The sequence below is a fragment of the Drosophila ananassae genome, chromosome XL (genome assembly GCF_017639315.1).
Source record: "Drosophila ananassae strain 14024-0371.13 chromosome XL, ASM1763931v2, whole genome shotgun sequence".
NCBI lineage: Eukaryota > Metazoa > Arthropoda > Insecta > Diptera > Drosophilidae > Drosophila > Drosophila ananassae.
In genome coordinates this window covers 9,059,533-9,084,160 of record NC_057931.1, presented here as the reverse complement: position 1 = coordinate 9,084,160, position 24,628 = coordinate 9,059,533, and the positions used below count along the sequence as shown (strand labels likewise).

The following is a 24,628-nucleotide window of genomic DNA, read 5'->3' as shown; positions in this document are numbered from 1 at the left end:
GCTCCAGACCGGGCATAAATCTTTGTTATGGCCAGCGCCAAAGACTCTGACTCGACTTTTATTCCCATAAAAGTACAAAGAGCTTGAAAAAAAAAAAGAAAATCTCGCGTAATTATTTTGGTCCCTTTTTTTCGGTTTTTTTTTTTTTGCACAACTTCACTCTTTACTTCCGCTTCCGCTTTTGGGTTTCCGGAAAAGTTGGCCAGGCCTGTGTGATGTGCATTTCATTTGCTGCTTTTAATTAAGGCCCGTTCCGGCCAAGGCAACTCCTTTTCTTTTCGTTTCTTTGGTAACATGAACTGGGAAATTTTTTCATATAATTCTTAGGTCCTTTTCCGGTGACTTTCTAATGAGTTTTAATAACCTGCAGGGCTTTAAAAATGTGAAATATGTCGGGCAATTCATCATGATGGGAGGGACTACCCACTTCTTAGTTAATCGATACTGTTCTCATCCATCAATCAGCGACAATTGCCTTGACATTAGCCATAAATTAAAGGAACGGAATGGAAGGCAAAGTAAACCATTTCGATCCGATTCAGTTGCATTCAATGAACCGCATAACAAACTGTAAACGGTTTCCGGTTGCCGGTCAGGTCCTGTAAATTAAATAATACGAAACACAATGCCAGGGACAAAGGACTACCACTGGATATTGGATACTCGGTACTGGATACTGGGTAGTGGGGAGAAAATCTAAATCAAATACGGCAGTCAGACAGTGAAATATTTATCGATAACTATTAGCAAGTGATGCATGAAATGCGATAACATTAATTAGCCGGGCCAACGAACCACAAGTGGTGACCCCGATGGTGACCCCGTGCATACCAATTACCAATTCTGCACAAATTTAATTGCCATCCATGGCTCCAGTAATAATAATAATAATAATAATAATACCCTGGTCATAACTCATGATGGAAATATGCGCCACAAATAAGGTTCAAAGTGGATTGGGATATATATCAAGTTAAATTATGGGTTAGAAAAGGGAGTACGAATTGGATTACCCCACTCGCTCGACCACTTCAAAATTGATTAAATAATGGTACACACATACCGTATACCTTATACCTTATACATTGTGTGTATATATTATTATTACGTTTTTTTTCTTGCTTTTGTTGTGAAAAGCTAAGTAGTGACACACACTTGGGGGTTAGGTGGGCCGTAGCCTCTTTTGTGTTTCCAAAAATATCCAGCCAGGCTGCTCAAAGGAAATTTAAGAAAGTGCGAAATGTGAAATGCGAAGTGCGAAGTGCGACTTACGCACACAAAGCCATACACACACACACCAACACACACACACTCATGCATGCCGTCGAGTGTGTGAGTGAGTGACACAAATACGAGACGACAGATGCCACTTAGAGAAAGGCAAAAGAAGCTCCGCAGGACGAAAAAGTGAAGGAAGGACACGGCTCAAGATGATGATGAGAAGAAGGAGAAGAAGGAGTGGGAGTGGGAGATGGGTGGCCTGAAGAAGGCACGGAGAGGTGAATAAGAGGACGGCCATGTTGGCAGCCATGTCAACACTTATCTTTATGAGTTTCCGCTTTCTGTAAAGTCATTGACATGTATTTTTTCTTTCTTCTTTTCGCTTTCCGATACCCCGCAATCGGTGGCGACATTCGAGGAGTGTTGGACTATATAGTTTTGTGATTTTAAATCTCCTTTTTAGCCGCCTAAAAGTATGCTTTGGTTTTTGAACAAAACTTTTGAAATAGCTAATTCATTGTTTTAAATTCTTTATATTTCTTTCTAGCCCCTCTTTCTAGTAGTGAGCCATTACTAGTCCTTGCTTTCCATTTTGGAAAGTCGCAGCTGTTCCCGCTGAGATGGAGGTACTTCTCCGCGTGTTTATGGGCTTGTTGTGCGTCTTATGGCTTGGCCCCAGTTGTTTTGTGTCCCCTATGTTGTCTACGGTGGCGCCCCCTGCCCTCCATTGGTATCTCTCGCTCCCCCTATCCCTCTGTCACAAATTGCTGAAATCGCAAGTGTGCTTTTAGGCGTTAAATGCTATAAATTACTTTTCGAATGGCATAAATAACAGTAAAGTCATTGAAATTTGCTCTCACAGACACACACACACACACACACACACATACATAGACAGACTGCACTCGTCGCACACCAGATGGCGCCACCCGGGGAATAGTCCTCGTCCTCGTTCTCGTCCTCATCGTCCTGTAATCAGCATATTTCCATGTATGTGTGGGTGTGCGTTTTTGATCCTGCCCCAGGGAGCCACTAAATGATGATTTGCTTTGGGGCGTAACCAGAGTACCGAGCCGAACAGGATAAACTTTAATTTCATAGATGAACAACCAATAAATTTGTCTGTTTTTTTTTTCTGGAGTAGTATAATTTCAGCTAAAAAGTATGCAATACATTGCTGACAAAGCCCTGTCCGTGTGTCCGCATATGTCCGCCAATTTGTTTCAGTTTTAAAGCCATCGAGTTGAAACTTTTTTAAAAATATATCAAGCACCTTAAATGCTACAAAATGTCCTGGGGGAGGATCTCCTCGAGCTTTTCACTTTTATTATCCTTTATGTGCGATTTCACACCTCCAATTGCACAGAAGGGCGACTTGAGGATGGTAGGGGAGGCAAGGCAAGGTAACTTGCCACACGTAGCACAGCAAATCAAAATCTTGAATTTATTCCACATACGAAGCGCATGAATTTCAAATTACTGTGGGAACATCAGACACACACACACAAAAAAACCAGAGAAGAAGGAATATACCGACTGACCCGGGTAACCCCCCTTTTTTGTTAGAACGTGTGCAACACGTTATGTGGCAGCCACATACAGCAAGGTGCCTCATACAGTCTCGTCCAGGATAATGACTGCTCTGTGGTCGTGTTTTACGATTTTTTCTCCCTTATTTTTTTTGTTAAGTTTTGTAAAAAATCGATCCTCCTGTTATCCTTTTTATATTTTAAGGTTTAGTTTCTATTTTTTCAAGATCTAAACTGTATGTATATTGTGTGGAAAGTAAAAATGAAACAAAAAGAAAGCCGGCGAAAGGCGACTCATTTGAAATTCATGCGGCCACTCACTGGGTGCATAAAGCAATCAAATCAACCACAAAACACCAACTTTCACACACATATGTGTGTGTGTATACTCTGGGATTCTTTGGGGATTTTTTTCCTTTGGATTTTTTCCAGCTTCCTGCTTGCCAGCTTGCCGCTTGCCTCTTGCCATCGGTTTTTATTCACGTTTCATTCGTGTAAATAATAAATAAGCTAAGCAGACTTTTGTGGCGTCCAAAACGTTTCACTCACCCCTCGCAGCAACTTGCACCTTTTTTTTTGTGTTTGCTGATATCTGAAAGGATGGGCCTGGGACCAAGACGGCTATCGATTCCAAATCTCAACCGAAACGTCAAGGAACGAGAAGCCTAAACAAAAGCGAAAGTTTGCCACTTGCTTACATCCCAGCCACAACCCTTTCGCCAAAAACAGTCCTCCATCGTTCTCCGTCCATGATTTATGCATGACCCCAATGGTTGGCTACGAAAGGGGGCAAAAGCTGCTCCAGATTTGCATGCGAATTGTCCATCTTGGATTCATTGGCTTTGGGGCAGATTTGGAACTGGGTTTACTCGTAAATACATTGTCGTCGTCGTCGTCGTTCCAATTGTTCCGGTGACTTTGCGGCTATTTTCCGGCCTCTTCAAAATGTTTTCCTACATTCAAATGTAATTTTCTTTGTCTTTTGGAATATGTAAGCAAGCTAGGATTTTAAATAGGACTCAGAAGGAATATATAAATCAATAGGTGACGAAAATGTAGAACTTTCTTTAGGACTCTTTAAGAAAAAAGAAATCTTACTGCTTAGATATTGCTTTGTAACTCTATAACTTGTCTATAACTAAATAAGCATCTCCTTCGTCACTGTAATACTTCTTGTAAATTGAAAGGGCATTCGTCACTGGAACTTGAACCTATTTGAATGCATTTCTACAAAGATTTTCTCCTGTTTGTCAGGTCTTGCTTTGTAATTGTATTATTTTTCATTGCCAGATGAGATACTCCTTCGTCACTGTAGTATTTGTAATTTAAGCTGCCTTCGTCACTGAAACTTGAACCAATTTAAATGCAGAATAGACCTCCTAATTCAGCATTTCTTTGGCGAACCAATTTCCATTTTCCTTTTCGAACTCAATTAGAGATTTTCAATGGAGATGGCCTGTGCAGCTTGGGATAAATTAAGTCCACAATGCAGTTGGACTGACTCTTTCACACCCCAAGCCCCATCTCTTTCTCTAGCCCCATCTCTTTCACTATCCCCATCTCTCTCTCTAGCCTTTCAGTCCGATGCACTCGATACCTTTGTCTGTGTCAAATCAATTAGCAAGTGCAATTAATGAAGCGAAATGCACGAAAATAAAACTTCCTACTCCAGCCCAAAAAAAAAATAGGAAAATAGGAAAAATTTTTGGTAGAAATCCAGGAAAATCAGAGCAGCGTAAAGAGAAAAGAAGCCGAGCGGAGAAAGTGGGGAAATTGCACACAGTAATTTGTCTTTTTCATTAATTATTTAGAGACGGCAGAAGCAAAATAATGATGATGGGGCGAAGAGCTAAAATGCAGATGCGGATGAAGGAGCTGCCCTGAAGGAGCTTCCCTTCAGCTATTGGCGGTTAATTAATTGAATTCTGTTCAGCAACGTGTTGCAAGTGGCACGTTGGACTCTGCTCTGCAGTTGCAGTGGAAACTTTTTCCCCTTCCATTAAATTGGTTGAGGAATCTAGTTACCTAACAACTTTTTGGCGCATAAAGTCATTAAAGTTTTCCGAATTGATTTGAAATCGTATCCCTCTTAGCCCCCATTTGCCAAGGGAAACTTTTAAAGCCATTAGGTGGATAAGACTTTCAAATTAATTTATGGCTGCTGTGATTAGTTTCGGCTAAGATCAGCAAGAAAAACAGAAAAATATGCGGGCATTTCCCCCATTTTCTGTAATCTTCAGGGAAAAGAATGCCTCAGTGTGACCTCCCAGCCTCATTTGATTATTCTGCAGCCCTATTATCACAAAATCCCCTAAAGCCTTTAAGTTAGGCGTTAGTGTGTTTGTTTCGGAAAAAGTAGGCCCTGCAATCGGTTTGATTTCTAGAATTTGTGACCCCTTGACTGAGGCCCAAAAAATATTCATTGGGGTGCCAGCCTTCGTCTGGCTAACATCCCTTTCCTCTTTTCTTATTTTTATTTTTAATTATTTTATTTATTATTTAAAACCTTGGGCTCTCCGAAACTGTTGTCTTGGCCTCAACCAACGGGTTCTCTTTTTTGCTGATTTTTATTTTAAATATTTTATTTTCATTTAAAGCCTTGGCCCCTCACCACGTGCCGATGCATGACATCTACTTCCTGATTTTCTTATTTTATTTTTAATTTTATTTAATACTTGGCCCCTCACCACGTGCCGATGCATGACATCCACCTCCTGATTTTCTTATTTTATTATTTTTATTTTTTTTATTTTTATTTAATACTTGGCCCCTCACCACGTGCCGATGCATGACATCCACTTCCTGATTTTCTTATTTCATTTTTAATTTTATTTTTTATTTAATACTTGGCCCTTCACCACGTGCCGATGCATGACATCCACCTCCTGATTTTCTTATTTTATTTTTAATTTTAAATCTTATTTAATACTTGGCCCCTCACCACGTGCCGATGCATGACATCCACCTCCTGATTTTCTTATTTTATTATTTTTATTTTTTTTATTTTTATTTAATACTTGGCCCCTCACCACGTGCCGATGCATGACATCTACTTCCTGATTTTATTATTTTATTTTAAATATTTTATTTTTATTTAATACTTGGCCCTTCACCACGTGCCGATGCATGACATCCACCTCCTGATTTTCTTATTTTATTATTTTTAATTTTTTTATTTTTATTTAATACTTGGCCCCTCACCACGTGCCGATGCATGACATCCTCCTCCTGATTTTCTTATTTTATTCTAAATATTTTATTTTTATTTAATACTTGGCCCCTCACCACGTGCCGTCGCATGACATCCACTTCCTGATTTTCTTATTTTATTCTTAATATTTTATTTTTATTTAATACTTGGCCCCTCACCACGTGCCGATGCATGACATCGTCCTCCTGATTTTCTTATTTTATTTTTAATATTTTATTTTTATTTAATAATTGGCCCCTCACCACGTGCCGATGCATGACATCTACTTTCCTGATTTTCTTATTTTATTTTTAATATTTTATTTTTATTTAATACTTGGCCCCTCACCACGTGCCGATGCATGACATCTACTTCCTGATTTTCTTATTTTATTTTTAATATTTTATATTTTATTAAACTTGGCCCCTCACCACGTGCCGTCGCATGACATCCACCTCCTGATTTTCTTATTTTATTTATATTTTATTTATTTACTTTTATATTTTGAAGACCAGTGGCCGCCTTGTTGCAAATTATCTAAATTTGGCCTTATTTTCTGATTTTCTTTTATTTTTTTAAATATTTTTTTTTTGCTGCCCAAAAGTTGGGGCTTCGGAGGCGTGGAAAAACTGTCGAAGAACTCGCCCCAGGCCTGGTTCAGGCTCTCCTTCTTTTATTTCATTAATTTAGTAACGTACAACCCCCCTTGGTTGGTCACGTGCACTGCGCCCTTCAGAGCCTCGTACCTTTCCGGCTTTTGTTCATTCTGATTGCTTTGTATCGATTACAAAATGCATTACAACAATTTCCAGATGATAAATAACCCAGCTAACAAGGGTGGAGATTTTTTCCCTTTTTTTTTATAGAAACTCTGGATTTACTGAGGGTGTGGCTGCTCCTGAAAGCTTGTTCTTATTTTCTTTATTATTTTTTATTATTTATTTTAAAAGAAGTCATAAAAAAATATAATATTTATAAAAGCAAGATTAAATATTTTTGCTTCAAACCTTTTTATTTTAATTTTGATTTTACAAACAGTGTGGCCCTGCTCCATTAATTAGCAGCGTCCTAGTTAGCCCAAAGTGACCATGCGCCATTAATAACACATTTCATGATTGCTTTCGAGTGACCATGTCCCATTAATAACAAATCGAAGCCACCTTCCTTCGAGCCTTCGAGCCACTGCTGCAGAAGTCCATTAACCCACACGTGACTGCGCTTCCCTCGAACGAAATAAAATGCAATTGCGTGATTATTGAACGATTTGTATCAATTTACGCAACAAGAGATTGGCCATCAACTACACATACATACATATATTTATTTATTTGAACTCTTTTTTCTTTTCTTTTTTGTCTTGAGGAGGGTGGCTTTGGTATCAATGATTATTGATATCTTTGGCTCGTACATACATATATGAACCCCTCACACTTATGAACAAAACTTGTGGCAAAAGCCGAAAACCAAAACCCCGAGGGGGTAGATTGCAGTGCCATAGCATTTATCGCAACGTGCAAAAACTTTGTGCCCCCCCCTTAACAAGTGTGGGGGGGTTTGAAACTCAATGCCCAGCGAGGGAGAACCTCCTTATACACTTGTTTGTTGGCTTCTCAAGTTTATTAAAGTGGCATAAAAGTGTCATTGGCGTCTAATGGGCGGCGATTAGTTGGAAAGGGGGGATGGCTCACAATCCCAATGCCCAAAGTCCCCAGAACGATCCAAAACAAAGTTCCCAGCCGGGAGTCAGACGACTGCCCACTAAAATATCACTTCCCGGAACAAAAATAGTAATTGAATGTGTCGAGTGGCAATGCGATTTGCTTAAACTTAATAGAAAATAATAATAAAACTGTTCAGTCTTTAAAAGATTAAAGTCTGGTATGGTCACATATGGTGGCACACGAATAATTGTTATTTTAGTTTATCGATATAGCTTATACTTATCGATTTAACAACTTATCGATATTAAACTTGGCATCTTTAATGGCCAAAAAGGAAACTTCATCCTGGCGCTGTGGCTCTTTGGCGCTTTGGGAGAAAACTTATTGAAAACTCATAAAAAGCATAAAATACAAAAATGGCTCAAGACGCTGCAAGGCAGCTTCAGAGCTTGTGGAAGCTATGAAGCTGCAAAGGACATAAACTGGGGGAAGAAGCCAACGAAATTGTTTTCAACATCCTTTTTTCAGTATTTTCTTTTTTTTTTATCCTTTTCTGTGTGTGTGTGTTTTTATACCCTTGCAGAGGGTATTATAATTTTGGTCAAAAGTGTGCAACGCAGTGAAGGAGACATCTCCGACCCTATAAAGTTTATATATTCTTGATCAGGATCACCTCCTGAGTCGATATAAGCATGTCCGTCTGTCTGTCTGTCCGTCTGTCTGTCTGTTTCTACGCAAACTAGTCTCTCAGTTTTAAAGCTATCGAGTTGAAACTTTGCACACACCCTTCTTTCCTTTGCAGGTAGTACATAAGTCGGAACGGCCGGGATCGGTCGACTATATCCTATAGCTGCCATATAACTGATTGATCGGAAATGGCATAACTTCGTTGTTTTTCAAGTTAGAAGGTTGGGACTTTCTATGGATTCTTATTTGGTCCAACTTATACGATCTGCCAAATTTCATAAAGATCGGTCGACTATATCCTATAGCTGCCATATAACTGATTGATCGGAAATGGCATAACTTCGTTGTTTTTCAAGTTAGAAGGTTGGGACTTTCTATGGATTCTTATTTGGTCCAACTTATACGATCTGCCAAATTTCATAAAGATCGGTCGACTATATCCTATAGCTGCCATATAACTGATTGATCGGAAATGGCATAACTTCGTTGTTTTTCAAGTTAGAAGGATGGGATTTTCAATGTATGCTTCTTTGGTCAAAATAATTCGATATGCCAAATTTCATAAGGATCGGCCGACTATATACGATCCGCTGTATATCTAATAATATAGATGCGTGGCGCCACCTATCGGACTGCGACTGAACTGCAAGGGTATATAAACTTCGGCTCCGCCCGAAGTTAGCTTTCCTTTCTTGTTTTTTTTTGTAAATCATTTAACACTCTCTCGATTTTTATTTTAATGACATGTTGGAAAAGTTCCTTAATGTCCTTTAGGTCGGAGAGAGCACTTTGGCAAAGGAGCGCCCCCACAAGGATGGTGTGGGCGATGGTGATGGTGTCTATGGTTAACACCATCACCATCGCCCACATATCCTTCTGAGCAAATTTGCTTTCGGGCGTTAAAGTCGGCTCCCGGACTAACTGCATCCTGTATGGCAAGGATATATGGCATATTCCTTGTCTTGGGCTCTGTGTTAATGATCATCATGAATATTCTGGCATTTGTTTGTTTGTTTGGCTTTGCCTTTGCCAGTTTGTTCAGTCAAAATGTTAATATGCCCAGCCCAGCCCAGACCAAAACTAAACCCTGCGGCTGGCATTCCCTCTCTCTTGGCTTGGTGGCTTGGTTCTTGGTTATCCTGCGAAAGGGACTCTCGAGCTAAATATTTGATTAACTTTCCTGTGACTCCTCTGCCACCATCCTTTACCTTGTGTGCGAGTGTGTCCTGGTGTGTGGAGTCAACTTAATTAAAGTTAAACAAGCAGCTAATCAAATTTTTATTACACAGTCTCTGCCAGTTGAATCCTTTTTTTTCCACACTTGCCTAAATGTGGCGTAATTTTATTTTAAAAATGCATAGTTTGGTTAGCGACCTTCCCTCTTTTCTTTAATTAAAAAAAAATTGTATTTTAAAACTTTAAAGTTTTATTTAGCCATTGCTTAGGAAACCCATTGTTAGACCCATCTATTCGACCACCAAACTAAGTAAAAATTGAGGAGTGCGGTGCCAGGATCTGATCACTGGAGGAGGCTCCTTGCAGCCACCAGGCGGTCCACTTGGTGGGCGTTCGCTCCTCGTACTCGTCCATGTCGTAGAGCTCCTCCTCGCAGGCCCACGAACTCAAGGTGGTGGACGTGGGAATCCGGTGGGGCAGGGCCATCAGGCTGGGGCTCATGCTCGGTAGTGAGGCCAAGGATCCGTTTGGCATTTGATCCCCGGTCAGTTGGTATTCGGATCGAGTGAATTCCTGCATCTGGATGTCGGTGGAATAGTAATGCTCCGTCGGCTTGTTGTCTTTGCTTTGCTTGGAGCGCTTTTTCTTGGGCGTGGGCTTTGGCGAAGAGCAGCCACAGCAGCCGAAAGAAAGCAGAAGACACATCACCGATGAGGTTGGCGGGATAAAAGCTGAAAAACATTCACAATTCTTTATAAGGCATTTAAAGCAACAAAGCGTTAGTGTTTCTTCAGGGCTTTTGGTATTTTAAAGTGATTTGTTTGGTATAATCCCAAAAAAAGATAGCTACAGCCACACTAAAAGCTTGAAATCTTTATGAAAAGTGTTTTTTTAGGAAGAAGGCAGTAATAGTTGAAGAAATAAACAGTTTATTGTTAAACTAACTTATAAGATTTCAAAGTGTTGGCTATTTTTTGTGCCTTTGGTCTTCGAGAGATGTCTTGTTTGGTATAATCCCAAATAAAAACACCTACAGCCACACCAAAAGCCTGCTACTTCTCGAAGAAATTAATCTCTCACCTGGACAATCCGCTATTATTTATTTTGATTTGACCAGAGCTTCTGGCTGGGAGCCTCCAACTGAGGCTCTACACCCCAGAGTCGTTTGCTTTTATAGCTAGGCAATTAACACTTCCAACTGCCATTGTAAACATTAAACACCTTTGTTCCAGTGCAGTGCAGGTACAGTTGTGTTACCTGGAACTGGCATCGAATTCTCCTCTCGGGAAATGCTATTTTTCTGCGGGTCTCTGGGGAGGGAGAGTAGTGGGCCTGCAGCTTATTATGCAAAATGATGTCACTTATGGTAATTTGTCAAAAATGCACCGGACTCAATATATATTCTATACTCTATAGCATATATAGATGCATATATTGCTGGACAGGAGCTAGTGATGATTTTGTGCAATTAAGTGGCATTCAACTACCTATTGTATTACCAATTTGCGAATGCAAATCACCGCCAGACTCGCATTTTATGACAAAGTGATGGTAACAGGCGAACGAATCGGTTGTCCTGAACTCATTTCGATAATGTCCTCGCTGGGGAAGGACAATGGCGCCTCCACCACACCCAAAGAGGAGTCAGGATCTGGGATGGAGGGTGGCCGGTGGACATCGGCATGGATGTGAAGTTCCTCGCGACCAGCCGGAGAATGTGAAGCTCTCCGCTTGGCCAGACCCCGGGGCATTCGGGGCACAGTACGTCCCCTGTGGAATGGCTCGGTCTGGACAATAGTTGGAACTAAAACGGGCACCGTCGCCACATCCAGTCGATCCATGAAAGTGTGACGATCATCGGCGTCGCCACATTCCCGCCGGCAGAGCACAAACATGAGGCAGTTCTCCAGGCTGTTCATTTCGTGCCGTTTCAATTCCAAATCCATTTCCCAGAAATTCTGTTTAGCTTTTTATAAGCCCATTACAAATTTGGTGCCAGCTGCCTAAGCCTCGGTCTCAGCCTCAGCCTGTTTTTTTCTTATCATTTATATTTTTTTTTGAAGTATTTTAGCAACAAACTGGCACTGCCAGTTGACCAAGTCATCTCAGACTTTTCCTTCATTCCTTCTCTAAACACAACTTCCAATTTCAATTAGCATTTTCGGGTACCGCTCGTACAAAGTTTCGGCACTAATGAGTTTTGTAATTATCCGAAAAAGTTGGAAATTAAAATGAATACAAAAGACGGAAAGAAAAATTCAAGTGGGATGAAGGCCGAGGAGGAGGTTCTTATTCAACATTTATATAAATTTGGAAAATGATTTACGAAGGTAGTGGTGGGAGAGCAAGTACTGGGTATCAAATACCTTCTTTTTTTTTCTCAAAAAATCATCAGAGATGTCGCTGACTAGACCCTCGACAGAGATTACTTGCCATTTGTAATTCTAGAATCTATTGGTTTTGGGTTTCGAGCTTCTAAATTCTAGATTCCAGGGATTGAAGTTATTCTCCCACTCCCCATTGGCTTGTTTCCTTTCCCTTTTTTTTTTTTTTTTGGCCATCACACCGCATCATTGTGGTTTTTGGAACAGAATTTTTCGCAATTCCCAGTGCGAGTGTTTGTTTATGTCACTGCGAGTGTATGTTTGCCAGAATTCTAGAGTGTTCTGGGAGATCTGGGAGTCAGTGGTATTACACATCCCCATGGAGGTAACTAGAAAAAGGGAATCAAGAGGGTGCTCCATAGTTCCTAGTTTCAAGGATTCTGTTAAGGATAGATAGCAGTGTAGGGTACCTTTCTAGTCGAATAGATATCTTGTTGGCTTTTCGGTTTCAACTTGTTTATATTGCGTACTTTTTCCCTGCTCGGTTGTGTATATTTTGGTATGGTCTCGTGACAAGCCAGGCGCATAACCGCAAAACAGACGCGCAGAATAGTGAGTGGGAAAAAGTGGGTGGACTGGTTTGGACCGGTTGTTGTCCGTCCACCCAACCCCACAACCAACCTAAAATCCCAACCCAAAACCCATCCAGGCAGCATAGCACCATCACCAGCTCCATTTTCAATTTGTTGAGCATACTTTTCGGGGCTGTCTCCGTTTCTATGCCAATCTGCGTTTCTCATTCAAAAAACAACCCAACCAGCCAGCCAGCCAACCAACCACCCATTCTGGCAGCTTCAATCTCCATTTTTATGCCCCTTTACTGGTTTTTGGCTGCTTCCGTATTTTGCTTTTGTGGTCATGCCCACTTGATGCGTATTTAATTAACGTTAATTGAAATTGATTTATGTATGCAGCCTGCGTACTTGCCACTGCCACACAGTTCTTCCCCCCATTTTTTTTTTATTTTTTTGAAAAATATGCTGCGTGAAATTTGTGGCAAGGCGTTGTTGTGTTTTTGGTCGAGGGTTGTGCATCAATTGACAAATTTTCGGCATATCCAGGCATGACAAATTCCGGCATTTCGGGTTCATTAAATTGATTAAATAAAATTGAAAACAAAAAAAAAACAGATATTTTTTGGGGGGGACTGTTTAGAAGGACTAATGAAAGGAGGCTGAAAAGGATATTCAAATTATTCAGGATATTAAATAATTATTTTTGCAGAGAAATTAGAAACTAGCAACTAACTTTTTTTTTTAATTTCAATAAATCTCTTCTATAACTTTCCTCTATAGATCAATATATTTTAGGCAAGTTATATAAGCTTAAGCTTGTAATAAAAGTTAATTTTCCTTAAAATTCTTAAAGAAAAACATATTTTTTAACAAATTAAAAATCGGAAAATATAAACTCTTATATTTCCGTTGCCTACATTTAAGGGCGGCCAGATGTCTATTGGGAATGAAGAGTACAATTTTACCGTTACTTTGCATATAATAACATTGCTGCAGATTCTTTAGTTTCATGGATATATATTAAAATAACAAAAAATAATAATAAAATAATTAATTAAAAAATAGCGCCCTCCTCCTCGATTCTCAAAGGTTGCACTTAAGCTGGCCTGAAAAATCCGAAAATTAGTTTCTTTTTTTTTTAATTTTTTTTTGTAAATTAAGTTTTTGTTGTTGCAATTATGTTGTTGTAAGTATGTTTGTTTTAAGTGTGTTGTTGTAAGTATGTCATAAGGTTGTTGTAAGTATTATGTTGCACTGTTTTTGTTGTAAATTTTGTTTGTTGTCATTTTTTGTTGTTGTAATTGTTGTTTGTTGTAAATGTTTTTATTGTAATTTTGTTGTATTTTTTGTTTGAATTTTTTTTTGTAAATTTTTTTTTTTTGTGTTTGTACGATGTGTCCAGAGACACGTGTCCTTCCCATGTATCTACTAGTACCTAAAATCAATGCCTTAACTAGTAACTCACAACCATTAACTATGATAGTTTATGGCAACTAATAGTAGTTAGTAGTATGAGAGTCAGTCTCCACCAGTAACTATAAATATTAAAGCAATCACTTATATTATGCTTCTCATTTAAAAACATCCTCTGCTTTAATGCACTTTAATTAAAACATTTTCAAAAGCCACAACCGAAAAACAACAACAAGAAATGTAGAAAACAAACTAATTTCAACCAAAAACACAAATCTTTTTTGGCAAAATGCAGTCCCTCCCTCCCTTTTTTTTGGGGGGGGGCCATGAAAATTAACGAGTGGCGAATGAAAGAAAAGCATTCGATGCGTGTTTGCGCAATTTCCACATCATTAATTTTCGTTTCTACAACTGGCATAGAGAGTCCTATATTCCACATAGTACTACCATCCTACGTCCTTCGTCCTTTTGTATCCTGCGATACGCAGAGCTTTTATGTTGATTTAATTAGAAGAGAAATCTCAGGGCGTACTTTTTCTGCTTTTTTGGTGGATTCTTTTATTGCATAATTTTAGGTGTGCAGTCGAAATCGAAAATGAAAATGAAAAAGAAAAACAAAGCCCACAAGGATGAAGGATACTGCAATCAGGAAGAACAAACACCAAACAGCAAACATCTAAACAAAGAACCATAACAATAAACCCAAAAAAAAAAGAAAAATAAGAGGAATATAACGAAAATTCATCTTAAACAGGCGGCCTGGGAAAAACTTCCTACCAGTTCCTTAGATCGTAAATTAGAAATGGCATTTTATGCGTGAGCAAATAAAAATTCTCCATATATCTCAGATGTTTGTTTGTTTCTTTGTTTGTTTGTATGTTTCTTGCATAAAAAGTTTCATTTTCTTCAGGGTCTGTCATAAAATTACTCATACGACTTGTTAACCGTTTCTTACAAAAGATACACATTGATTTTTCTTCCTTTTTTCTCATTCTCTTCTTTTATTTTCTTTTCAGGTGAGTTTTCGGCATCGTTTTCCCTTCTTTATCCTGTAAGTGTGTATGTGTGTGTGTGTGTGTGCGTCTGTTCGAGAGGGTGTACGAGGAGGTCTACAAGGAGGTCTGCGAGGAGGTCTACGTGGAGGTACGGGTGAGTACAAGAGTCCTTGGTAATGCGAGACGAATGCTATTGGGTTTCTATTGATGATGAAATGGAGAAGCTGTGGAGAATCCGAGAAAATGCCAGGCCCCGGCATTAAATGTTCGCCCATTGATTCAATGGCAATGTAAACAAATGAGATTTTTCGCTGCAAAAACTTCAACTCACTCAACTGAAAGCGCTGCACTGAAAGAAACGTGTAAGATTTATGCTATTTATTATAGTTTGAGAAGATAAGCTTAAAACTAGGAAATGATTAGGTAAAAATTAAATATTTGGCTTCTAAAATTATTTATTTAACAAAAAAATAATGAAATTTTACCAAAAAAAAAGGGCATTTTCGTCATTGAAAAGTCTTGAAATAATTGAATTTTAACATAAAATAGAACATTTTGTTGCTAACAAAAAATTATACATAAAATAATTATATTTTCACAAAAAAAGACAAATCAATTTAGAAAACTAAGATTTTCGTCACTGAAATAACACAGGCCAACAGCAAAAAATCTCCACGCATAATTTCACTTGCTCCATAACCTTTAAGCTCCCCTGAACCAAAGTCCAGAACAAACATAGGTTCTATAACCCACAGTTTCCGCGGTACACCTACGAGAAGAAATTGATCAAATTTTACCATATATTGAATTATGTAGGCCGTGTAATGGCGATGACCATCATAGTTTCCAGTACATATCATTTTTGAAATGTATGTGTACCAACTAAAATTCAAAAATGGTATCTAGCAGTTACCATATCTTTGGAATACTCATCCAAAGTTGAAATCTCAGATTTTCTACGTTAATTTTTGGTCTTCTATGATTTTTCCCCAAACATTTTTCTAAGGAAGATTTTTATTTTCTTATTGAAATCAGTAGATCATACCATGTTTTAATTTTGGATTTAAGGGATAACTCGAAATAATTTTATTGAATTTATTATAGGTGGTTCAACAATATTTTCTTCATTTAAATTGGAGTTTTTAATCTCATATTTTCAAAAAGTCATGGCTATCTACAACTTCTGTAAAGCTTTACTAAACAAGCTGAACCTGCAATAGATACGTTTTGAATATAGAAACAGTTTTAGATAGCCATGACTTTTTGAAAATATGAGATTAAAAACTCCAATTTAAATGAAGAAAATATTGTTGAACCACCTATAATAAATTCAATAAAATTATTTCGAGTTATCCCTTAAATCCAAAATTAAAACATGGTATGATCTACTGACTTCAATAAGAAAATAAAAATCTTCCATAGAAAAATGTTTGGGGAAAAATCATAGAAGACCAAAAATTAACGTAGAAAATCTGAGATTTCAACTTTGGATGAGTATTCCAAAGATATGGTAACTGCTAGATACCATTTTTGAATTTTAGTTGGTACACATACATTTCAAAAATGATATGTACTGGAAACTATGATGGTCATCGCCATTACACGGCCTACATAATTCAATATATGGTAAAATTTGATCAATTTCTTCTCTTCGGTGTACCGCAGAAACGGTGGGTGATAGAACCTATGTTTGTTCTGGACTTTGGTTCAGGGGACCCTAAAGGTTATGGAGCAGGTAAAATTATGCGTGGAGGAAAAAAAAAGTTGGAAATTGTCGGCCTGTGTAATTATAAAAATCAAAAAAAAAACCCAAAAAAAAGCTTCTAAAAAGTATGATATTTTACACAAATAAGTATAAAATAAAATAGAAATAAGTATAGTTTAATATAGAAATAAGTTCGCAGTGTATATTTCTGGCTTTGTTCCGGTTTTTTGCTGCCCCCCTCCCCCCCCCCCCCCCCCACGAAAAACACAGAGTAACAACAAAGGAATTTTCCTAATTATGCGTTCACCTGCACGTACACAGAGCAGAGGAGTGGGCGGGGTAGGATGTTAGGGGGGGACAGTGCTACCCTTAGTACATACAAGAGATTTTCTCAACACAGAAAGCCAAAAACCAAATGGACTATGAAAACAAAAATCGCACAACAATTTTTTTGGAAAATTGTAAAAACAAAAGAAATCCCATAAAAGTCGGGAGGGGGGGAGGTGGCGTAGAGTAAGAGGGGGTGTGGCATTAAACTTTCCAAGTCTAAGGGAGGAAGGGGGTGTATGGGAGGTAGTAGAAATAAAGCCAGTGAATATTCAGAAAGTTGAACTTTCTGTGATTAACAATTACACAAAAACCAGATGAAAATCCCCGCCCCCGAAATGGCAAAAGCAATCGAGGAGGAAGTTTCACATTCCAACCCCTCCCCCACCACCACCACCGCCCCTGCTATTATTTATTTTTTTTTTTGGGTCTGTGTGGGCGTGGCAGAGACCGGTACGTGAGCTTTGCCATAAGCAATTTAGCTAATTTAGCTACAAAACCAAATTTAGCTACAAATAAAATTCTTAAAGAAAAACATATTTTTTAACAAATTAAAAATCGGAAAATATAAACTCTTATATTTCCGTTGCCTACATTTAAGGGCGGCCAGATGTCTATTGGGAATGAAGAGTACAATTTTACCGTTACTTTGCATATAATAACATTGCTGCAGATTCTTTAGTTTCATGGATATATATTAAAATAACAAAAAATAATAATAAAATAATTAATTAAAAAATAGCGCCCTCCTCCTCGATTCTCAAAGGTTGCACTTAAGCTGGCCTGAAAAATCCGAAAATTAGTTTCTTTTTTTTTTAATTTTTTTTTGTAAATTAAGTTTTTGTTGTTGCAATTATGTTGTTGTAAGTATGTTTGTTTTAAGTGTGTTGTTGTAAGTATGTCATAAGGTTGTTGTAAGTATTATGTTGCACTGTTTTTGTTGTAAATTTTGTTTGTTGTCATTTTTTGTTGTTGTAATTGTTGTTTGTTGTAAATGTTTTTATTGTAATTTTGTTGTATTTTTTGTTTGAATTTTTTTTTGTAAATTTTTTTTTTTTGTGTTTGTACGATGTGTCCAGAGACACGTGTCCTTCCCATGTATCTACTAGTACCTAAAATCAATGCCTTAACTAGTAACTCACAACCATTAACTATGATAGTTTATGGCAACTAATAGTAGTTAGTAGTATGAGAGTCAGTCTCCAGTAACCAGTAACTATAAATATTAAAGCAATCACTTATATTATGCTTCTCATTTAAAAACATCCTCTGCTTTAATGCACTTTAATTAAAACATTTTCAAAAGCCACAACCGAAAAACAACAACAAGAAATGTAGAAAACAAACTAATTTCAACCAAAAACACAAATCTTTTTTGGCAAAATGCAGTCCCTCCCTCCCTTTTTTTTGGGGGGGGGCCATGAAAATTAACGAGTGGCGAATGAAAGAAAAGCATTCGATGCGTGTTTGCGCAATTTCCACATCATTAATTTTCGTTTCTACAACTGGCATAGAGAGTCCTATATTCCACATAGTACTACCATCCTACGTCCTTCGTCCTTTTGTATCCTGCGATACGCAGAGCTTTTATGTTGATTTAATTAGAAGAGAAATCTCAGGGCGTACTTTTTCTGCTTTTTTGGTGGATTCTTTTATTGCATAATTTTAGGTGTGCAGTCGAAATCGAAAATGAAAATGAAAAAGAAAAACAAAGCCCACAAGGATGAAGGATACTGCAATCAGGAAGAACAAACACCAAACAGCAAACATCTAAACAAAGAACCATAACAATAAACCCAAAAAAAAAAGAAAAATAAGAGGAATATAACGAAAATTCATCTTAAACAGGCGGCCTGGGAAAAACTTCCTACCAGTTCCTTAGATCGTAAATTAGAAATGGCATTTTATGCGTGAGCAAATAAAAATTCTCCATATATCTCAGATGTTTGTTTGTTTCTTTGTTTGTTTGTATGTTTCTTGCATAAAAAGTTTCATTTTCTTCAGGGTCTGTCATAAAATTACTCATACGACTTGTTAACCGTTTCTTACAAAAGATACACATTGATTTTTCTTCCTTTTTTCTCATTCTCTTCTTTTATTTTCTTTTCAGGTGAGTTTTCGGCATCGTTTTCCCTTCTTTATCCTGTAAGTGTGTATGTGTGTGTGTGTGTGTGCGTCTGTTCGAGAGGGTGTACGAGGAGGTCTACAAGGAGGTCTGCGAGGAGGTCTACGTGGAGGTACGGGTGAGTACAAGAGTCCTTGGTAATGCGAGACGAATGCTATTGGGTTTCTATTGATGATGAAATGGAGAAGCTGTGGAGAATCCGAGAAAATGCCAGGCCCCGGCATTAAATGTTCGCCCATTGATTCAATGGCAATGTAAACAAATGAGATTTTTCGCTGCAAAAACTTCAACTCACTCAACTGAAAGCGCTGCACTGAAAGAAACGTGTAAGATTTATGCTATTTATTATAGTTTGAGAAGATAAGCTTAAAACTAGGAAATGATTAGGTAAAAATTAAATATTTGGCTTCTAAAATTATTTATTTAACAAAAAAATAATGAAATTTTACCAAAAAAAAAGGGCATTTTCGTCATTGAAAAGTCTTGAAATAATTGAATTTTAACATAAAATAGAACATTTTGTTGCTAACAAAAAATTATACATAAAATAATTATATTTTCACAAAAAAAGACAAATCAATTTAGAAAACTAAGATTTTCGTCACTGAAATAATTATAAAAATCAAAAAAAAAACCCAAAAAAAAGCTTCTAAAAAGTATGATATTTTACACAAATAAGTATAAAATAAAATAGAAATAAGTATAGTTTAATATAGAAATAAGTTCGCAGTGTATATTTCTGGCTTTGTTCCGGTTTTTTGCTGCCCCCCTCCCCCCCCCCCCCCCCCCCCCCCCCCCCCCCCCCACGAAAAACACAGAGTAACAACAAAGGAATTTTCCTAATTATGCGTTCACCTGCACGTACACAGAGCAGAGGAGTGGGCGGGGTAGGATGTTAGGGGGGGACAGTGCTACCCTTAGTACCCTTAGTCTCAACACAGAAAGCCAAAAACCAAATGGACTATGAAAACAAAAATCGCACAACAATTTTTTTGGAAAATTGTAAAAACAAAAGAAATCCCATAAAAGTCGGGAGGGGGGGAGGTGGCGTAGAGTAAGAGGGGGTGTGGCATTAAACTTTCCAAGTCTAAGGGAGGAAGGGGGTGTATGGGAGGTAGTAGAAATAAAGCCAGTGAATATTCAGAAAGTTGAACTTTCTGTGATTAACAATTACACAAAAACCAGATGAAAATCCCCGCCCCCGAAATGGCAAAAGCAATCGAGGAGGAAGTTTCACATTCCAACCCCTCCCCCACCACCACCACCACCACCGCCCCTGCTATTATTTTATTTTTTTTTTGGGTCTGTGTGGGCGTGGCAGAGACCGGTACGTGAGCTTTGCCATAAGCAATTTAGCTAATTTAGCTACAAAACCAAACAAAACAGGGCCAACAACAATGTCTAAACCAGGAACAGGAACTAAGGCCAAAATAATCAAAGTGGAGGAAAAACAAAAGGGGAGTAGGGCTTTGGGAAAGGGGAGTAGGACGGGGTAAGGTTCATAAAATCTAAAGGGTATATACATATACATATATACCCAAAATATTCACATTTCTTAAACTTTTTAATAGAAAACACTCTCCAAAAATCAAGAAAGAGCCATCGCTTGGGCCTCCGCTAGTTTGATATAACTTGATTTTCTTCGTTTTCAAAGGAGGTCTATAAGAAAAATTTTGAAAAATAGGAAACAACATTTTGTTATAAGGTTTTGATGCAGATTGACGGAGAATCAATCTACAAATCATTTGAGGTACTTAGTTTAAGAATCGGATAGATATTGCCCAAGATATAGCCTTCGCAAGGACCACTTTCCCTTAACCCTTGATTTTCAAAGGGGGTCCATCAGAAAATTTTGAAAAAATGGGATCGAAAATTTTATTTCTAGATTTTGATGCAATTTCGTAGAGAATTAGTCCAGAAATCGTTTGAGGCATTTCATGTAAAGATCGGATAGAAATTAATAAAGATATGGCCTTCGAAAGGACGAAATTATAGTATTTCTTGATTTTCATCATTGTCAAAGGGGGTCCATCAGAAAATTTTGAAAAAATCGAATCGAAAATTTTATTTCTAGATTTGGATGCAGATCGATGGAGAATTGTTTCAGAAATCATTTAAGGTATTCCTTTTAAGAATCGGATGGATATTGGCCAAGTTATAGCCTTCTCAAGGACCACTTTTCTATAATTCTTGGTTTCCGCATTTTCAAAGGGAGTCCATTAAAATAATTATTAAACGCTTTACAAAAATATTAAAATTAAATTAGAATTCAAATTTTAATATTCTATTTATAAAAAATATGAAATCCCTGCATTTTGTGCCGCAACTTGCAGGAGAAAAAAAAAGGAAGTGCATGAAAATAACAATAAATGTAATACAGTGCTGGCAAAAAGTAGATGCACAGTGGCAGTAATAATAATAATAGCAATAATAATAATAATCCAGCCAAGGATGCTCCGGCTACCGGAGAGCTCCTCCGCCGGACAGCCCTCTCTCTTCGCCGCCCCTCTAATAACTGTTTCTTTTTATGGCCGCACAACAAAAGGCTAAAAAGGACGAGGGAGGACTCAGTAGCAGTGGCAAGGACATGGGCTGGGGAATGGGAATGGGATCGCACAAATGAAATTTCCAGTGGAAGTAGTCTGTCTGAGAGCAGAAAAATGCATTTGATTGAATTTTGAATAGTCGTGGTGGAAAGGATACACGCTAAAAGGACTAAATTGTGAATGGAATCCTGTTTGCCAGTTGGCACGTAGCCTTGAAAATCAAAGTCGTCCAAAGGATGTTCGGGATTATTCTCAAATTTAATTAACAAAATGCTTAGAGATTAGTGGAGACTCTTTCTCTTTAGTCCTTTTATGATATATCCTTTTTATTATAATTTTTCCCCACAAAATTCTTAAATTTCCCTGCTTATCCTGTTTTTAAAGCATACTTTCCTGGGCCTCTGCCTGCCACCTCCTTTTGTGTTTTTTTTTGGATTTATCTTTCGGTCGTCTATGGATATCGTTGCTTTATTCACCGCCGGCAATCACGCGCCTCACCCAGCCACGCCTTGGTCCAATTCACTGCCTGCCACGCCCACCCTGCCACATCTAGGGGTCTAGGGGGTGGTGCTATCTCATAATTGCGTAGGCGAGTTTTTAGTGCTCATTAAAAGCGTTAATCGTTTGGCTGCCTTTGTCTCTATCGTTCGGACAGCCGTCTCTTTCTAGGACTATCTGTCTGTCCTACTCCACCCCCTCTCCAAGCCGACTCTGTCTGGCAAGGCAGGGGCTTACAAAGGGGGGTTTTAGCATGAAATTAGTGATGTATTTATCACTGAAAAGTAGTATTTCCTGGAATTAAATTCTTTATAATTTTTTTTTATTTAAAAATTCATTTAAAGGCCCCCCTTTTTTTTGGTCCACCTACCCCCCTGTCCACCTATTGTTCCTGCAGTTGAAACACTTCACTTTTAATTCAGTGGGCGGCGTGGGATAGTCGGGGGCTCAAAACCGATTTGCATAAATTTCCAACAATGATAGCCCAGGATCCGTACTTTTATCCGTATCCCTGTATCTCTGCCTGTGTCCTTCTCCGTCCTTTTATCCGCCTGTCCGCTTGTCCGTCTGTCCGCCAGTCCGCTTGTCTGTGCGGCTCCGTAATTTGAAAAGTGTGATGGAACGCTGTCATCGCTTTCGGCGAAAAAAACGAGAAATACACATAATTAAAATTTTTATTACACAAATTTTGCTTTTGTGTCGATAATTTTATGCTTATCATCAGCGGCAGTCAGCGGAATAGTGGACAGGACGAAAGAGAGTGAGATTGTGGAAGGAAGTTCTCTAATTTGCAACATCAGCGTTTTCACCTGGCCAGGTGTTTGTTGCACGAAGTTGCCCTCCCCCCCCACGCCTTGAGGCAAACGCATAAAAACGGAAATTAAAAAGGAAGCAGAGTTTTCTTTCCACTTTTTTTTTCTTTTCTCCTTGGTCGTTTCGCTTTTCCGTCGTTTTCTTTCCAGCTCGGAAGTTTCAGCTTAATATGAAGGAAATTTCATTAAAGTTGATACAACTCTCGAGGAAAATCGCGAGCTTTTCTTCACAGACTTGTCACTTGATAGTTGGCTCTCATCAATCTCGTCAATTTTTCAGTCTCACAATCACTTTTCCCTTATTCATTATAAATATTCTCAAGAACTTCAAAGGATAGTCTTAAACGGAGAATCTTAAACACAATTCCTATACTTGTTTGCTTCCTAACTGCTGACCAAAACTGCTCTTAGCCAATTTCCTTGTGCCTTTTGGGCCACCGAGAAGTGCAGAATATTGTTGCCAATTTGCAGGGAAAACCTGGAAGGTAGAAACCCCAAAAACCGCAACCAAAACTAATGAGTGTCCATCACAGTTAAAATCCAAAATCGAGAGCAACAATTGCTGGTGGAGAGTGTGCCGTGTCCTTACACACCTGTCCTGCAATCAATTTAACAGCCATGTGGCACTTGGCCAGGCGGATCCTTCCTGGAGGACAACATGGAGGATGGAGGACCAGCCAAATGAGTTTCAATCATGAGAACGACACAATAACCACCCAGACCAGAGCCCAGAACCCAGAACCCAGAGTCGAGGCCTGGCAGGCGTGAGCCATAAAAAATTTAAGCAATGCGGCATTTTACACCTTCGCCAGGATAAGAAGAAGGCCCTGTAGGTCCGTCTGTAGGTGGAAGCTGAAGCCATCAGGATGGCAATCAAAAGCAATGATTGTTGCTCATAAAACGAAACGGTTATGTTTATCTGGCTTGTGCCCAGAAGCGGATATACTACGCCCTCTCCATACATATATATATATTTTTAGAAGGAGCTGGCGGGAGCGGGATGTTGGCTAATGGAATGCGATGGCAGCGCAACTCTCGGCGAATCCCATTGCCTAAGTAAAAGAAATGAGAGCGCCAAGTAAATATTTAATGACAGACTCCTGTCTTACCTACCACCTACCTCCCATCGTATCTGGGTCTCGTTCCAACCGGGGCTAATGGACATCCTGGAACAGGCCAAACTGAAAAACGCCCACGCGGCGAAACGATTCTGTTGTGCTTACTTTTTGAACAAGTGCAAATGTTTTTCATGACTTTTCATTTTATTTAATTTCGCTTTTATTATGATTATATTTTCAGCCGGCTTCCGGTTTCCTCTCGCTCTCGGCTAACGACGAAATGACTTAATAAAAAAGTTGTTTCCAACTTTTTTTTCTGGCCATTTTTGGCTCAACGGAAATCGAAGTTTGTGCCATTTCGGTGGAAAATGTTATTATAGGCTTTTAACTGTTTCAATTCCGCTACATAGCATGGTCACACTGTCGAGTAGAGATGACTATTGAACTTTTGGTCACACTTGAAAGGGTCTAGATTGCATTTTTTTTCGAAAAGACTCTCATCCCAAAGTGAAATCTTCCCAAACACAAGCAAATGGCATGGAAATTGAAAATGAAACATACCACACCGCAATTCAAGAAACAAATGGATGGCCAAGACTGGAGTTTTCTTCTCTTTCTTTATTTTTTTTTTTGGAGCTAGCTGATGAGACTGGGGAGGAGGTGTAGGAGGAGGTGTAGAAGTTCCAGCAATGCAATTTCCAGCCAAGAAGCACCGAAAACGAAGCATTCAGAAATAAACGTGCAGACATGTGCCGCGCCAGTAAGCGATAGTCACTTAGTGCCTTT

General features: G+C 38.6%; 2 protein-coding genes across 14 annotated transcripts in view; one reads left to right on the top strand and one right to left on the bottom strand.

The window, feature by feature from the left end:
* The window catches only part of LOC6504725 (uncharacterized protein CG43867), a 104,379-nt gene that overhangs the window by 39,818 nt on the left and 39,933 nt on the right, over positions 1-24,628 (top strand). The window contains exons 1-2 of one of the 13 annotated variants that reach the window (XM_032453214.2): positions 18,914-19,046; positions 19,117-19,254. The exons of 11 other annotated variants lie outside the window; for them this stretch is intronic. The gene's annotated coding sequence lies outside the window, so the exon portion shown is untranslated. Of the gene's footprint in view, positions 1-18,913; positions 19,255-24,628 lie in introns of those variants that run through there. One more of the 13 variants, XM_032453213.2, reaches the window with a different exon arrangement.
* LOC6504777 lies at positions 9,695-10,620 on the bottom strand. Its single transcript, XM_001966291.4, has 2 exons — positions 10,545-10,620; positions 9,695-10,195 (listed from the first exon to the last, which is right to left on the bottom strand). Exon 2 carries the CDS (start codon positions 10,167-10,169, stop codon positions 9,771-9,773), a length of 399 nt encoding a protein of 132 aa, XP_001966327.2. The 5' UTR covers positions 10,170-10,195; positions 10,545-10,620; the 3' UTR covers positions 9,695-9,770.

Excerpts from the sequence above, each read along its gene's own strand:
- LOC6504777 (XM_001966291.4), bottom strand. The coding sequence starts at position 10,169 with ATGTGTCTTCTGCTTTCTTTCGGCTGCTGTGGCTGCTCTTCGCCAAAG.